This window comes from Clavelina lepadiformis, chromosome 3 (assembly GCF_947623445.1).
Source record: "Clavelina lepadiformis chromosome 3, kaClaLepa1.1, whole genome shotgun sequence".
NCBI classification, from domain to species: domain Eukaryota; kingdom Metazoa; phylum Chordata; class Ascidiacea; order Aplousobranchia; family Clavelinidae; genus Clavelina; species Clavelina lepadiformis.
In genome coordinates this window covers 841,626-857,241 of record NC_135242.1, presented here as the reverse complement: position 1 = coordinate 857,241, position 15,616 = coordinate 841,626, and the positions used below count along the sequence as shown (strand labels likewise).

The window sequence follows — 15,616 nt, the reverse complement described above, 5'->3', positions numbered from 1 at the left end:
AATCATAGAACGCTTTGATCATTGAACCCGATAAAACTGGTGTCTGATAAAACTGATAAAAAACTAAAACTGATAAAACTGGTGTAAAACTGGTGTCGAAACGCACATTATTTTGCGACCTCAACTTGGCGTAAACGAGACTTTAGTCTCATGGGCTGTAGATGATGAGGACCTATGTTGTAAAACGAGCCGCTGTACCGTATTCAACTTCTGAGTTGTGAATCTGTCACATCTTTCTAGTTGTTGTAACTTGCCAACGGCGAGAATAAACACAGATGTAAAAAGCATGCGGTGAATCTTTCTGAAACATAAAATAATTTAACGGGAAAAATAAAAACGTTCAGCTGATTTTTACCGCTGTTTAATCCGCATTTTGTGACAATGACACTTGAAAAGACGAATTTTCAAAATAGACACTAGGGGGGCGGAAATTCGGCAACTGGCCTTCATTTTGACGCTGAACGTTTAGCGAACAATATTCATCAATTTGCGCATTCCCAAGTCTGACGTTGAGTTCTCATTTTTTCAATTTAATTGGAAAAGTCTGCAATCAGCTGATGCCTATCTCGGGCTAAATATGCGATAGACCGGAGGCGTCTTAACTTAGTCAGGAAATGCTAGATCAGATAATTTGAAAGCCACAAACCCCAAATAACTCCGGTTCTAAGAAATTGATTTCAAAAAATAAACCATTAATAGAGAGAATTCCTTGTCCATTCACAATGAATTGCGACCTTTGACTTACACATCCAAAGTAAGCTAACTCTTAAGCGCCATCTAGCGTTAATTAAATTTCAATTTTTGTTCAACTTGACCACACCTTATCATGTGAGAACTGAACTTCTGGATTGTATTTTCTGTAAATGTGTAGGTTTGTTTGTTCTTTCCTGTGTCGTTCTATTTGCAGTAATATTATACGTTGTCGGGTTTCCCTGAAACATTGCATTAACAAAGCTAGAAAGGTAGACTATTTACTGTTGTTGTTCATCCATGCATGCTACAAGATGCTACTTTTTACAAATAAGATAGAAACCTTTTTTGCACTTCATTTGCAATAAGTAATTTACAGTGGTGTTACAACGATGGAAGGTTAGCGCGGCCACTAAACCTAAACATGTTAAGTTAAAGAAAAAATAAAACTAAGATCAAAAATGACAAAGAAAAAAAGATGCCAATGTTAATACTTATATTAATAAACACACAAGGAAAATTCGACGTCATGCTTCATTATGTGTACAAGGATGGTTAAAATAAGACACTATCAAAAGAAACACCATCCCCGGGAACGGGGTCCCAGAATGTTTTCAAGAGGGACGATTATTCCTTTCAGCAATATCATCTATTGGACAGCATTGACATCTTTCTCCGTACATCACTGTCGATGCACCAGAGAAATTTCCATCTTGCAACGAGCAGTATTGTCATCACATCTTCAAAAGATTATTTATCATTGGTATACTTTCTTGCTGTACAAACTCGAGCTATTCAACAACGCCCTTCTTTAGTGCCACGGCCACCAGAAACTAGGCTCCTGAATGTGATAGAGTTTTCTTTTACGGTGGGTTTCTTTTCCCATCCACTGATGTACAGCATTGAAGAAATTTTCAATGATTAGTTGCTTGAACACACCACCTGCTTGTCTGCTTAATTTCGCTGTTTTTCAACTGATGTTTGTTAATTTAACTAATTATGGGTTTAGTGGCCGTGCTAGTTGTTAGCAGCAAATATCAACGTTATCTCTCTTGAGCACGTTTTAAGCCTTCTCGACTTTGTCCCTTTTCCCGTTCGTTGGCGCGTACTGGTAGAAACTGACTTGATTTTTCTTCCCCAACGCACTTTTGATGAAAAATAAAACGATTGATTGATGTCAAAAAAGTAAAACATCCTTGGTATAAGTATAAAGATTAGGAATGTGGCATTGGCTAAACATATCCACTTACATATTTTTATAAGAAAGGTTGGGTTAAAATTTTTAGTAAGACAGCCCTCACAGTATATTAAGTTTTAGAGCAATTATTATTTCAAAATCTCTTACAGAGTTTTTGTAAATTGGTGAATTGGTTCTTTAGCTTACAACACGATATTTCATAACATGATGTTTCTTTTGAACCAAAGTTTGAGTCAATACCGACTTGGCTTAGTCATTTTCAAATAAGAGAATGAAGGTTGCAATGCAAAGGATTATCTTTGAATTATTTTTGAAAATGTAAGTGGTACATGAAATGACCAAAAAGTTTTGACGTTTAAAATTTGGTTAAAAACTTATCAAAACTTTTGCAGTTTCATAGAAATCGTATAATTTGAAATCAGCTGTTTTGTGTAAGTTTTGACGTCATAATTACATCCTTGCTAACAGTGCGGTTGCCTGAAAGCTTACGACGTTTTGAAAATTTTCTTATTAACTCATAATTATCAAGAGTGTTCTTAGTACATACCGGTAGATCATTGATTCATGACCGAAAATTAGTCGTAAAATCCAAGAGATCGAGAACATTTTTTTGTGGGTACAGTTTGTGCGAGGTTTCAGATTACAACTGAGTGAAAATCTGAGTGGGTTTACGGGACTTGAGCTTTCAGGCATGAGGCATGCTATTATGCTATTTGGCATGCTAGGGCAGTAAGCTATTCAGACTAATAGGTCAATGGGCCAGCGAGAGAGAATTTATTTTTCGCCATTTAAGTAATACCAGTGATTACCGGTTGCTATTTCGCTTTGGATTCCAATCTCGCCAGAGCCGTGCTAGAGTAGAAGGTCTTTTTAAGGTGCCTTATGTTTGGGAAATGACAGTCTGTTTCGTTGTTTTTTGACCACATCTTTCTGTCATAAACGGTTACTGGTTGGCAACGTATTTAACACTCGTCTATACGATTATTGTTGAAAGTTTTTGAACAACTAATCTAGCAACGTATGTGGTATTAGCCTATATGATATATTATGATGGAAAACTGCTTCATACTACATGCTTCAATTTTCTAACGCAAATGCTAAATATGTTTTGCTGTGCAGGGAAGTGAGTTGGTTTACGTATAACTCGGCTCTTTTTGTAAATTTGTCGTAGGAATTATTTGTAAGGATTACCATGTGCTGACCACCTAACAATATATCTTTTTGCACTTTTGAGCATGCCATGGTTGTATGAGTGGAGTAACAAAGTGGAAAACTTAAAGAAAATTATCCAACATTTATCCTAGAATACTGAAAACTTAAAGCAACAACTCCTCACAAACATGGGCATTTTTGGAGATCGTGGAAAAATTTTCCTTCTGTTGATATGCCTGACATCACAGAGCAGGTTTGCAAACTGATGTTTTTTCTATGCTACAGTGAAAATGTGACTCACACTTTACAATTACTTGATTTGATGGCATGGTGTTAAAATAACTGGAAACTTTACTGCAAAGTTTGTTGCATTCGTCAATTCATATGGCAAAGTTGTCACAATGCTGCATATTTTGTGTTTTGTTACATTGATATTCCCAGTGCTGTATTTGTCCAGCATGCGGAAAGCAAACCTTTCAGCAGGGTCTGAGACTGGCTTTAACTTGGCAGTGACTTTTTGCTGCTTGAGCTCTAGTTACTTGACTTTACTGCATGTGCATTATCTTCTGAATATTTTATTCAAAGTTTGTTTGAAGTGTTGCCCAAATTTGGTATTAAATTTTAACAAATGCTGAGTTTTTTTGTACATAACGATTTCAAAGCCAGTTTCAGTGATATCATACCAATATACAAGGTGCCCGTATAGTCTTTAGACAATTCAAAAATTTCAATAATATGTTTAAATTGTGTAAAGACTTTTTGAACACTTATATAACAATTCTATAAACTATGTGTATGGAAAATCACGCATTGTTGAACACCTAAGAGTCATTGTTTCAACTTTTGCAACAACTTGTCATCAAATGTCACACTTTCCAGTGTGACTTGTACAGCCGTGGTACTTTGAGTTTTATTACAGCATTATGTTTAGTTTAATGCATATTTTCTCGTTAAAGGCACCTACAAATTAAATTTACGGTAACTAGTTACTATTATAACTATTTCATTATTTTACATATACACATACAAAATTGATTGGTTTGCGTTAGAAAAACATTTGTTGTCTTTTATTACCACAATTTGTATTTTGCTCTTAGAACCCATGAAGAGTCAAGAGCCAAAGAGCTGGATGATGTGGCATCAACTTCAACAGTCTCCAAGGAAACTGTCATTTCTGTTGACGAAGATGAAATTAATCCCGAGGTTCAGGATAAGCTTGAATATGAAGGAGCAAAGGAGAAAATTGTAAAAATCATCGAACAGTCGCAGGAAGAAGAAATCGAAAAAACCTCTGAGAATTCAGATGATCCTGACATTTCATCTGGAACAATTCAAGACCAAAATTCAAAGAAAAATGTGGAGAGGAAAGACGATAAGGAAGAAAATTTCCTTAAAATCAAAGAAAAAGAACCTGTTGTAATACCCGGTTCAGACCAGACTGTCCTGATCGAAGTTTCAGAGGAGAATGCATCAGGTGCCAAGGTATGGGATAAACCTTATGGCAGATATATGTGCTAAGTTGAATCGTCATGATCAATGTGGATCTTTTGAAATAATGCTTTTATATATTGTTAAGTATAAATGATATGATCCACCACACACTTGCAACATTAGAGCAGTGTTACTGGCTGCCATATTACGCACCATATATATATGTAACACATTTTCAGATTAGCTTAGTTCATTTGACTGTAACCATTAATACAGCACCTTCACAATATATTTAATCAAAGCTTTAGGTCCAAAGAACAGTTCAGTGATTTACGCAACTTTCACTGGTTAAACATTAACCATTATTTAAGCATTCCTTTCAACCGACAGTATTATGACGTTTGTATAATTTATGGCCATAGTAAATATGCCCGGGCCCTTCTAGATGGTCATAATATTTGCAATTGAAGAAAAGCCTTACCTTGGTGAAGTGACTAAATAATTTCACTTCATGCCGATTAATTATCAATCAGTTTTAGCATAATTGTGAATGTAGAAAGTTATATGATGTCTAATTTGTAAAAGCATGGAATAGATGCAAGGCAAGAAACCCTTGGGATTGTTTTGCTTTTTCCTGCCTTGGTGTCGTATGACAGTTTCCTATGTCGTGGTTCACATAATGCACCAATAGGAAGCTGAGACACTAGGACATTTATAAGGAGCTTTCACCAGCGTGTTATTGTCATTCATGCATAAGCACGGTGTAAATGTGGTCATGGTATGTTTTGTTCTACTGCTGCTGCTGGAAACTATACTTAAAAAAGCAAAAAAAATCAGAGCTATATGAGGAGATATTAATGCGGCCCACTTTGAGTATATTAGCCTGGTTTGTTTGTATGAGTTTGAGGGTATGTTGTGTGGCATTGATGAAAAGTTTCCACATTTTAGGCCAAAAGCTTCCTTCTGTTCTGCGCATCGTTGAAGATTTATTCTTCGCTTCCTTCCTTGACATTTGCGTTGATCGATTTTTAACCAGAATGCTTGCACAGTCACAGATGATGCGATTCGTGGAAACACTTGACAAAAAAAAACGCGTTGTGTCATTGCTCAGTGATCTGAGCAATTGTTGTCGTTTCAATTCATACCGTTCTATGCTTCCTGCAGCATAATTTGCGTACTTTGTGCAATATGAGGCATGCTTGTTGTGTGCAGCCAGGGGAAATCACTTAGTTTAGAAGTGAGATTAAGTTAGTTGGCGGTGTGGTTAACAATTAACATTCTTAGTCATGGAATGACATGTAGGAGTTATCATTTAATTGAAGAAGAAAGCAAAATGTGGATGAAGCTCATTCTTCTACTTGGTTTCCTTGCCACCTCCATTTCACAGCAGGTGGTGTTAAGGATAGCAGATGTAGCTCATTTGTATAGTAATGTATTGAGATCAGTGATCTGTGAAAGCAGGTGCTCCGTCTGTTATTTTAAGAATGTTAGTTACGCTTGGTCAGTCATGCATGACTTGTGTGGCTTCTCTTTGTTTGTACAAGCCTTCAATTTCAAAACAGCCATCCCAGCCAATACACTATTGTGCTAGTAACATAAGGCCTATGTGCCTTATTGCTTGTATCTCTGTGGCTTACTTGAAGTAACGCAAAAAGAACAATTTTAATGTTATTTAATTCTTAGGCTAAATGGTATGGACTATTTTTTTCTATTTAATGAACGTTGATGTAATGTTCTCTGCAAAGACTAAACCACTTTTATTTTAAGGAGGAAAAATTGAGTGATTCAACCTCCGCCGGCATCATGGTTGAGTCCACTCATGAAGACGAGGATGTCGCTGATGAAACGTTAAATTTTGCGGTAGGGTAAAATTTTAAAGCAATCCTTCAATTGCCTCAATTTTGTGTTCATAATTATTTGTCGGTCTTAATTGTCATTTTAACCTGTCACAGAGTGAAGTTGTGGCAGAAGTGGAAGAAACAAAAACATCAGAATCGATTCAAATCGATGTGAAAGATCCAGAGGAAAGTTTAAAGAAGGCAGAAGATTCTGTGAAAGAACTCGCACTGGAGGTGCGTTGACTTGCGTGAATTCAAAATCATTGAATAGTCGATAATAATTGCAACAACAACCATGATTTTGACAATTTATCCCCCTCAGGATGAATCGGAAACACCAAATGTCGTTCAAACAGAAAACAAAGCAAAACCAGAAGACAAACTTAATGGTAACTTAACTTTATGTGATGTCACTTGTGTGATTAGTTTTCTAATTTTTGTTTATCTCACCAAACTTGACAACTTACAAACTCACTGGTTTGGTTTTTGTTAAGAAAAAGAACCAGAGCCAGGGTTGCCAAACAAAAGCAAACATCAAAGTAACGAAAACGAAACCACAAAAGATGACGTAACGCCATCTGGTGGACAAACAAATGCTGATAGCGATGCACAAACAACAAAACCTGCCGGTATGCTACTGAAAATTTTATAAAACATCATCACTAATTTTGTTCTGTAACCGTGTTGATGTCTGTGTTAATTGTGTAATTTAGGTTCAAGTTTCAAACATGTTTCTTGTGGCCTTTTAAACGATGTTGTAAATTTTTAAGTTTTAAATCTTAGTTCATTGTCTCCTGAGTCGTTGCATTGAACTGGGATGAGCAGCCAATGTCTGATGATATTTTTAATCTCGTTAATTCTTGTCAACCAACATATTTTTCAACGATGATTAATCATTGCGTGCACACAACACACTTAACAGCGTTTCACTAATTCAGCAGATATGCTCAATTTCTCATGTAGTTGAGGCCAATAATGTGAATAGAACTATACTATATTACTATACACTGTAGAATAGAACTGGGAAGTCACAAAGCTCTCCATTCATTTGGAAGACCAAATAACTTTTAACAAAGCAAAATTAAATGAATTGCAACAATCTCCATTGAGGTTTCTGTTGTGGGTCCATGGACTATGTGAAGTTTTATGCCTTGGCACGTTATTGTATTCTAAGGAGCATTTGTACAGAAATAACCCATATTTGGAAAAAATCAAAAATCTCCAATATATGTTATATTACGTCCTGTTGTTATGAACCAATGACAATCAGACAATTGCCTATTTCAGGCAAACTGGTAATTTCATCCCCGATCACATTCAAGGAAACTGGCCATCATAGCTGGTTATTATCATTGACCTCATTCTATTGTCACGCTTCATCGAATTTCGGTTCCAGTCATTTCCTGATTAACTCTGTCTGGTCTCAATTACTCTTCTTTAAACCACAAATATCTTTTAATCCTGGGCATTCACATTTTTAATGCTTGTGATATTTTCGTGGCTGTCGTCATGGGTCTTTGGTTGGTGTTCTTTGTTGATGTTTTTCTCATTAAGATTTCTATGTTTATTGTTTGCCAGAAGAGAAGCCGGCCGTTAAGCTCGAGGTTGACGACATTCAATCGTTCGAGGAATGGAAGAAGAAACAAATTCAAAACAAGGCAAGTATTTAAGACAGGTTCATGCTTCATGGCTTCTACAAACATCTAGCAACATAACTCTAAACTTAAGTTTTTACATCGCACCAAATAACAAGATATATTGTGCATTGATATTCGAAGTCAGCTTAATTTCTTGTCTTGTTCCTCAATAATTCCGTGGATATTCAGGAGGTGGCCGGCACTGAAAACGGCTCACCATCGCAGCGAGTGATAAGAACCAAAAAAAGCCAAGTGAACTACGCCTCACAGGACTGTGGGGCTAAAGTGTTGAGCAACAACCCAGAGGCGAAGGTATTACACTGACTTACTATTCCTGCAGACAAGCACGTAGCATGGATGCCCTGCAGGCTTGCCTCCAGCTTATATCAGACATAAACAAACGCCATATGTTGGTTTTCATTGAACAATTCTATATCTGCATTATATTACACATTTCGTGTACACCATTTTCTCAGCATGTTAGCGCCATCCTGGATGAGAACAAAGACATGTACATGCTAAATCCGTGTTCAACCAACATATGGTTCGTCATCGAACTATGTGAACCAATTCAGGTACGCATCAATGTTCTTCTTGATACATTCTGCTGATTTAATCTAAAAATTTCTGACACGAATGACGTCCATTCTATGTGGTTGGTGTAGTTGACCTTGAGCTAGATCATTGCGGTGGTCTGGTGTTAAACCGATGTTTCTTTTATCAGGTTCGACAAATCCAACTTGCCAATCTTGAATTATTTTCTTCATCTCCTCGTGTATACGATCTCTCCATAAGTGAGAGATTTCCCGCACGGGAGTGGAAACCGCTTGGGACTTTCGAGGCAAGGAATGAACGGACCGTGCAGACATTTGCACCAAATCGAGAAGAATTGATGTTCACCAAGTATTTGAAGGTATCCTTCATCGTCATGCCGGCCATGATATAAAAGGCTTGTGGAAATCAAAATCAATAGGAAAATGTTGACGAGCTAATCCCCGCTTTGGTTGATATTTCCATGGAATATTATTGATTTTTATAATCAATGATGAGTGCTTGAAATTTGTTCAAGTGCCCAGGCCAAGTGATAAAGTAGTAACGTGGCCTTTGGGCAAGGCTTTCAAAAATTGAAAATACAAGCCCCAAGCGCACGACAACATTTCCTGACTCATCAATTTATATAAAATGATTTAGTCAAAATCTTTCTAGTATCTTTCCAATATTAAATGCAATAAAATCATGAGGTCCAGGATGGTAAATCTGTTGAACCTCATCCTGGTGTAATTGAATAAAATTCAGCGAAGGTTTTCAAATCTACCTCTAGTTTTCAAAACTGTTGTTTATTGAAAAATATATATTTCGCCCTGCAGTGGCGGCATCTTCAGTTTCTGATTTCTTTCCAGTTTGAGATGAAAAGTCACTTCGGCAACGAGCATTTCTGTCCACTGACGCTGCTGCGTGTGTTCGGAGTATCCATGGTTGAAGAATACGAGCAGGTGAATGAGGACAAGGATCTGAAGGAAACAAATGACAGGAGCGTCTTGTCAGAATTGAACGAAGTGAATGCGAAAAATATTGAGGTTTGCTCAAACTTGTTCATTTCTCAATAACTAGTCAACGTGAATTGTGTTTGCTTACAATTTGCTGTCAAATTTTCTCCGTGTAGGGGAAAGACACAGCAGGCAACAAACAAGAAGACAGCTCTATAAAGAAGATGTATAAGTTGATGAAGAATGCTGTTGACAATCTGCTTGGGAATGGAGAAGTTGAAAACTCAAACAAGACTTTGTTAGTTTGTCCCGTGATCTTTGTGAACCTTTTTTCATATGACGCTTCATTTCATGCCCTCGTGCTTGTACCAACAGATCAACTAAGGACTCGGCGTTAAAAAATGACACAGCGAGGGACGAGATAGACCCCACCTGGGAATCCCCAGTGACCCTTATCACAAACAAGTAGGTTGGTTGGGTTTTGTGAAACTTTTTCTTGTTTATCGTCATTTTATTTCTAGCTCTGAGGTTGAGAAGTTGGCTCACTCGTCGAAGAAGCAGCCTATCGTCACGCTGATTGAAACTGGCGATGGGCAGGAGGTCGTGTTCGGGGAATCCACTCCACTTTACCCGATGACGTTCCTCACAGATTTTTCGCCGAAGCAATTCAGCACGAAGCTCTGTTGGTTGCTGGAGTTTGTGTACAGGTGACAACTCAGTGCAACTCGTAGCTCTGTTCCAATGCTCGGTTATTTTTCTTAAAAATTGACGTCATCTGCTCAACGCAATGTCAGGGTCTCCATTCTATCCTGCATCGTGCAACCTCATGGAAACCACACGTCGTCCATCGATGGCATAGCTCCTGAGTATCTCGGAAACGATACAAGCGAAGTAGAAAAGCCTCTTCAACCACCGGACACCGGATCTTTATTGGAGGAGTCGGAGGAGGAAAGAGTTGTGAAGGAAACTCCTACAGAGACTAAAGATGAATCCATCCAGGATCAAAGTGAAGACGTGGTTGAAGACAAGATTGAAAGTAGCACTGTGAGTGCAGAGGAGGATAAGACCTCAGTAAAAATTATTCCGGATGCTGAGAATCCACCTCAAGAAGAGGAAGGAAGATTTGTAGATGGTGAAATCCCACCTCCTGATCATGCCCACATCAACGATGACATCAGTGAAGTCTTTAAAGGAGAATCAAAGAATCCCGAACAGTGTAAATCTGCAAATGATGATCTAGCGCCACCAGGTGGGCATGCTGTGAAAACTTCCGATGCGGAATCTGACGAATCCTCTGTGGAGTCATCGGATGTTGAGAAAGAGGCTGCAGATGGAACCAGACTGGAAGAGGTTGATCAAAGTTCTTCAGGAAAGAAAGATGACAATTTTCAACACGACGAAGGGATTCTAGTCGACAAAGAGAAAGTAGAAGAAAATAAACAAGTACGATATGTATAAGATGTTTATGCGACGTAACCATGCACATGTCGGTATCATCAGTTTTGACGTTTACTGACTATCATGTTTAGGTTAACGATGAGTCTGACTCTTCAAATGACATTGTGAATGTAGGGGAAGCCCCTAGTGCAATACCACCATTGAAAAAAGAAGATGAAGAGAAAATGGAGAATGATCACGTTGAGGTTCCATCAATTTAGTTGTTTATGGGACTCGTTTATTTGATGCCTGTTTTCTAGTTTCCGCATTTAACCTCTATCTTGTGTTCGATGCAGAACGAAGTCGTGATAAATCCCGGCACAAACCAGAAAGAGTCGGTTTTGATGCGCCTGAGCAACAGGATCCGATCCCTGGAGCAGAACATGTCATTGAGCAGCACTTACCTTGAAGACCTCAGCAAAAGGTGAGATCGAAATCTCCATTACATTTTTGTCTCTTTTTAATTAAATTGTTGTTGTTGATTAGAATTTTGTTTAATTTGATTGTTCAAATTCAACTTTAAACAGTTATTAATTTGTATATTTAGTATTTGTCAGTAGACTCCGCTTATTATGACTACATTTGGGCCTGACCATTTTGAAAATGATAATATCCGAAGCTGCTACTGTATCGGTTAATCACATCCGGATAGATACAGTTTGGCTCAAATTGACAAAAACATCAAATTCATCATTTATTTCATTAACGTTAAACAGCGACATCAAATGCAATGTCTGCGGGCGAATTAAGGATACATACGGCACGTTTGTCACGTCACGCTGTATAACTGACACGGAAAACTGAGAAAAATTTTCAAAAGACGAAGAAAATGGTCTTAATATCCGAAGACTGGTCATAGTAAACGGAGAATTTTTTGCAGCAAAATTTGGAAACTTGCCAAAATGTTCATACGAAGCGGATTCTGCTGTAATTTGATTAAAACTTGTTGAATTTGAGCGAACTTGCACAGATACAAGCGGCAGATGGACGAGATGCAACGAGCTTTCAACCTCACACAAGTCAGGTTGAGAGAAGCGTCGTCCGTGAGCGACGAAAATAACTTGAAGCAAACGGAGGCAGTTGCTGCTTTAAAAGTTAAAATGGAGACTTTAAAAATTGAGGTGAGTTATTTGCAACTACGCTTACTTAGTGACATAGCGTTGTCATAAAACTTTTTGCTGCATAGAAATCCAGCCATCTTGTTTTCACACTCTTTATAAAAGAGAAACATTTTCCCCACCTTACTGAGACTAGATATTGATTGACAACTAATAAAAAAAGTTGTTATGTGCTTTTAAGCCATGTTCATAAAATGTTCACCGCTAGTCCAAGATACTGTACACTACAAGACAAATGGCTCTCTGTGGCAAAAAGTTTTACTACAACCGACATAAAGCAGATGATGAATTACACAAAGCTGTACAGTGTCTTGCACACATTATTGGTTTTCTTTGTAACTGGTGTTGTTATATTTCGGTGTCTTGCAGTTGGCTGACGTCACAGGGTCGCTCGATCAAGTGAACCGTTACATGATCGCACGACATCTATGCTTGATGGCGATAGAGGGCATAGTGCTGGTCGTTCTCTGCGTCTCATGTTTTGGCGTGCGACAGATCAGGTGATGTCATCACGAACAACTAAAATGCGCGGCAACAGCACAGAATTAATACGAGTGAAATTTTAGGATGGTCAGAAGATTGGAAGAGAGCGAGAGACAAATTCATCAATTGCTCTTACATCAGAAATCTCAGGCTTCGAATGGATTCGTGAAGGCAAAAGTTCCCAAACAGAAGTAAGAATTTTTGGAGCTGAACAACCAACACCATCCAGCTAACAAGCTTCAATATTTAATCCACTTTGTCTTCAAAACAGAAATCATTTGGATGCAATCGAGGACCTGAGGATCACGAGGACATACGTGGAGCCCAACATTCATCCTGAACCGGATCGTCCCTCCATAAATGGAAGAAGGATTAGCTCAACATCCGGGAGCACATCTCCTTCCATGTTGAACAAAAAATCCCTGAAGTCCTCTCTCAGTCCGCTGCATAAGAGGAAAATGAAGTACGGAGGCAAAGTTCGAAAGTCAATGAAGTTGAACGCCGGCCGATTGCCCCAGGCCACGTCGGACACAGGAATTTGGACTTCTGAACTCGGAAACAAGAAACAAGCCGACATGAAAACAAATAAGAATCCTACAAAGCATGAAAAAAAGGGAGAAAGTTTTCGAGTAAAAAGTTCGTGTTCAAACTCAAGATTTTTTACGACCAGTTCCACAACCGTACCTGGTTGCCGTAGCAACTTATTCCCTTGGAACAATCCAAATAACATGTTTGGGACATTGTCAGGAAAGGCGAGATAGAAATCAACAAACTCTATACGATTTTTCTAATCACAAAATGTTTCTTCATTTTCCTTGATGTGCACAGTTTAATTTATTCTAGTTGTGTAGATGCTCCAGCGTTAGTTGTATTTAAGGAAGATGGTTTGGTGCAATTACTTCAGTCTGGTGCAATGCATGGTGCGAAGGTTCTTCAATCAGGCGTACTTCTGCCTGTTCGCTTGGCACTAGCAAATAAATTAGCATGATATCTATTTTTTACATTCCTTCAAGGTTTCATTGCGAGGAGACAGTACGGTAGATGGTTATGAATGCGTTGCTGTGAGTTAACAATAAGCAATTGGTCTCGAACAGTAAATTTATAGCTAAGTAAGATCAGAGTTATTAGAACCTTTGCTTGGTGAAAATAACTGAACTTAACAAGCAAGTCGTAAAATTAAAAGTCAGTTCATAGATTTTTGCAATCAGAAGAAATCACTTTATTTCAACCTCACAAACGTTAAATAAAAGTTATAAAAATTAAAAGTGTACCATGGGTAAATATCACAACTACTAATGTACTGAGACCCACACATGAAATACGGCCAGCACACATACGATACTAACCGCTAAACCATGTTAACAGAATCCAGGGAAGCAGTTCGGTAGCGATAGAACATATGGAAGCCTAAGACAAGAAAACTGGTGGCACTCCGTACTTTCTGCGAATAATGACCATTCGTTGGAAATATTTTTCATTGCACAATTGGATGGCAAGATATTGGTGACAAATTTATGCAGTTGGTTAAAATTTTATAAATTGCGTCAGGTAATGGACAAAAAGTTTGACATATTTCTGCACTTGGGAAAGTTCAAGCAGAGCATGGTTGGTAAAATTACACATTGTGTCACCCTAACCAGGCTCAAAGACAGAGACCAAAATTAGATTGATAGAAACAGCTTGATACATAACATTTTGCAGCCCAATCAATACAGTATTAGTGACTACATGTGTCGGTTACGTACATTATAATAAATTCATTGAAAAAACTTTAAAATCATAACAGATCACAGCCATTTCAAAACTCAAAATGACGAATCTCTAGAACAACCCTTCAATACTTTTTACAGTTTTAAAGGTAAAAAACAAAAACTGGTTTCATGGTTAAGTCTGTTCAATATGCACAAACATCTTTCTACCTCAGTGGTCTTGATATTTTTAACATGAAATAAATCATTTGCAAATTAACATCATAATGATACAAAGTACACATTTATATGCACATAAAGCAGTACATTAAATCTTCAAGGTACAACAATAATTATATATAACAAAGAAAATTAAACAAAGAGCGAACAATCAAGCGATAGGAAAGCTTTTGCTGAATGGCTGAGATGTTCCATGTGCAACCCAAGAAAGCCCGACGGTATTTGTATGGTTGTCACGCTTCAACGAATGCACCATTTTGTGTTTCCTCTGTTGAGTGGCGTCGTCACTCTCCATTATAAACCTTATCTCGTGCGGATCATTCGTCCGAGGATTATCGAAAAGATGAGACTTATTCAACTCTATGCTCTGCATCACTTTGCTCTTGTATTGGGTCAACTCTTTTTCATATAAAACGGCCGCTTCCGGATTCAACGGTACTTGCGTGTCGATTTTGTAAAAAATACGGCGGGTGTACAGCAGAACGTTCCAAATATGGTTCACGTTTCTCTTCCACGAGGGAAAACCGCGATGGACGTCGAGTTTTCCAGTTTTGGGATCAATGAGAGGATGGAAGGGAGGATGATCGAAGAGGACTTGCGGACAATCGCCGTCGGGATAATTATGAGGAATCGTCACGCAAAACTTGAAAATACCTGACTGGTACAAACCCTGCCGCACAAAGATCACCCCGAACCACAGCAAGGGAGTTCTCGCCGACGGTATCACGTACACCCCGGGCAGATTCTGCTTCTGCAGCAGGTTGTACTCAGCCATCAACGAGTATTCCAGGAAGAACGAGCCATAAGATTTTGGAGTCGAGTCTTTCGCTTTTCTTTGTTCGTCTGCAGACATCACTTATGCAACAATGTTATCTCTTCCAATCGTCGCCTGAAGCAATTCCAATATCTTAACTCTTGACAACGTTAATGAAATTCGAGCGTGTGTCGTTAAAAAACATGAGATACACAATACTATATTGTCTATTCTCCCTTGAATGAGTAGACAAGAATATGCAAGAAACCTGTTGATGTCTGTATCCTAACGTAGCTAAACAAACGGTTTGGTTAGGTGCACGGACTACGCTAGGAAAACATTGACATCTCACACAAATGTTAATCTAAGTGGAGTACTGTATTTTAAAAAACGCAAACATAGGTTTGCAAATTTATGCAGTTATTTTGTTTTGTTGGTTATTATTTTCCTTAAGTAAATTAAT

General features: G+C 38.1%; 2 protein-coding genes across 4 annotated transcripts; one reads left to right on the top strand and one right to left on the bottom strand.

Moving 5' to 3' along the window:
• The first annotated feature begins 2,994 nt into the window (after positions 1-2,994).
• On the top strand, positions 2,995-13,465 carry LOC143448511 (SUN domain-containing ossification factor-like). Of its 3 annotated transcripts, XM_076948288.1 has the most exons (21): positions 2,995-3,293; positions 4,138-4,522; positions 6,239-6,331; positions 6,424-6,543; positions 6,632-6,698; positions 6,804-6,938; positions 7,888-7,967; positions 8,136-8,258; positions 8,423-8,521; positions 8,671-8,859; positions 9,347-9,523; positions 9,610-9,731; positions 9,809-9,898; positions 9,955-10,140; positions 10,228-10,876; positions 10,963-11,076; positions 11,167-11,294; positions 11,841-11,991; positions 12,358-12,488; positions 12,555-12,662; positions 12,743-13,465. In XM_076948288.1, the coding sequence occupies exons 1-21, from the start codon at positions 3,229-3,231 to the stop codon at positions 13,230-13,232; spliced, it is 3,702 nt and encodes a 1,233-aa protein (XP_076804403.1). In that variant the 5' UTR covers positions 2,995-3,228; the 3' UTR covers positions 13,233-13,465. The 3 variants fall into 3 exon arrangements, with proteins under 3 accessions (XP_076804403.1, XP_076804405.1, XP_076804404.1); XM_076948289.1 differs by lacking the exons at positions 2,995-3,293; positions 4,138-4,522 and adding an exon at positions 5,036-5,861; XM_076948290.1 differs by lacking the exons at positions 11,841-11,991; positions 12,358-12,488; positions 12,555-12,662; positions 12,743-13,465 and adding an exon at positions 11,587-11,800.
• Positions 13,466-13,664: 199 nt separating this feature from the next.
• On the bottom strand, positions 13,665-15,442 carry LOC143448513 (AKT-interacting protein-like). The gene has a single exon (XM_076948292.1). The coding sequence runs from the start codon at positions 15,250-15,252 to the stop codon at positions 14,551-14,553; it is 702 nt and encodes a 233-aa protein (XP_076804407.1). The 5' UTR covers positions 15,253-15,442; the 3' UTR covers positions 13,665-14,550.
• Between the last annotated feature and the right edge of the window lie 174 nt (positions 15,443-15,616).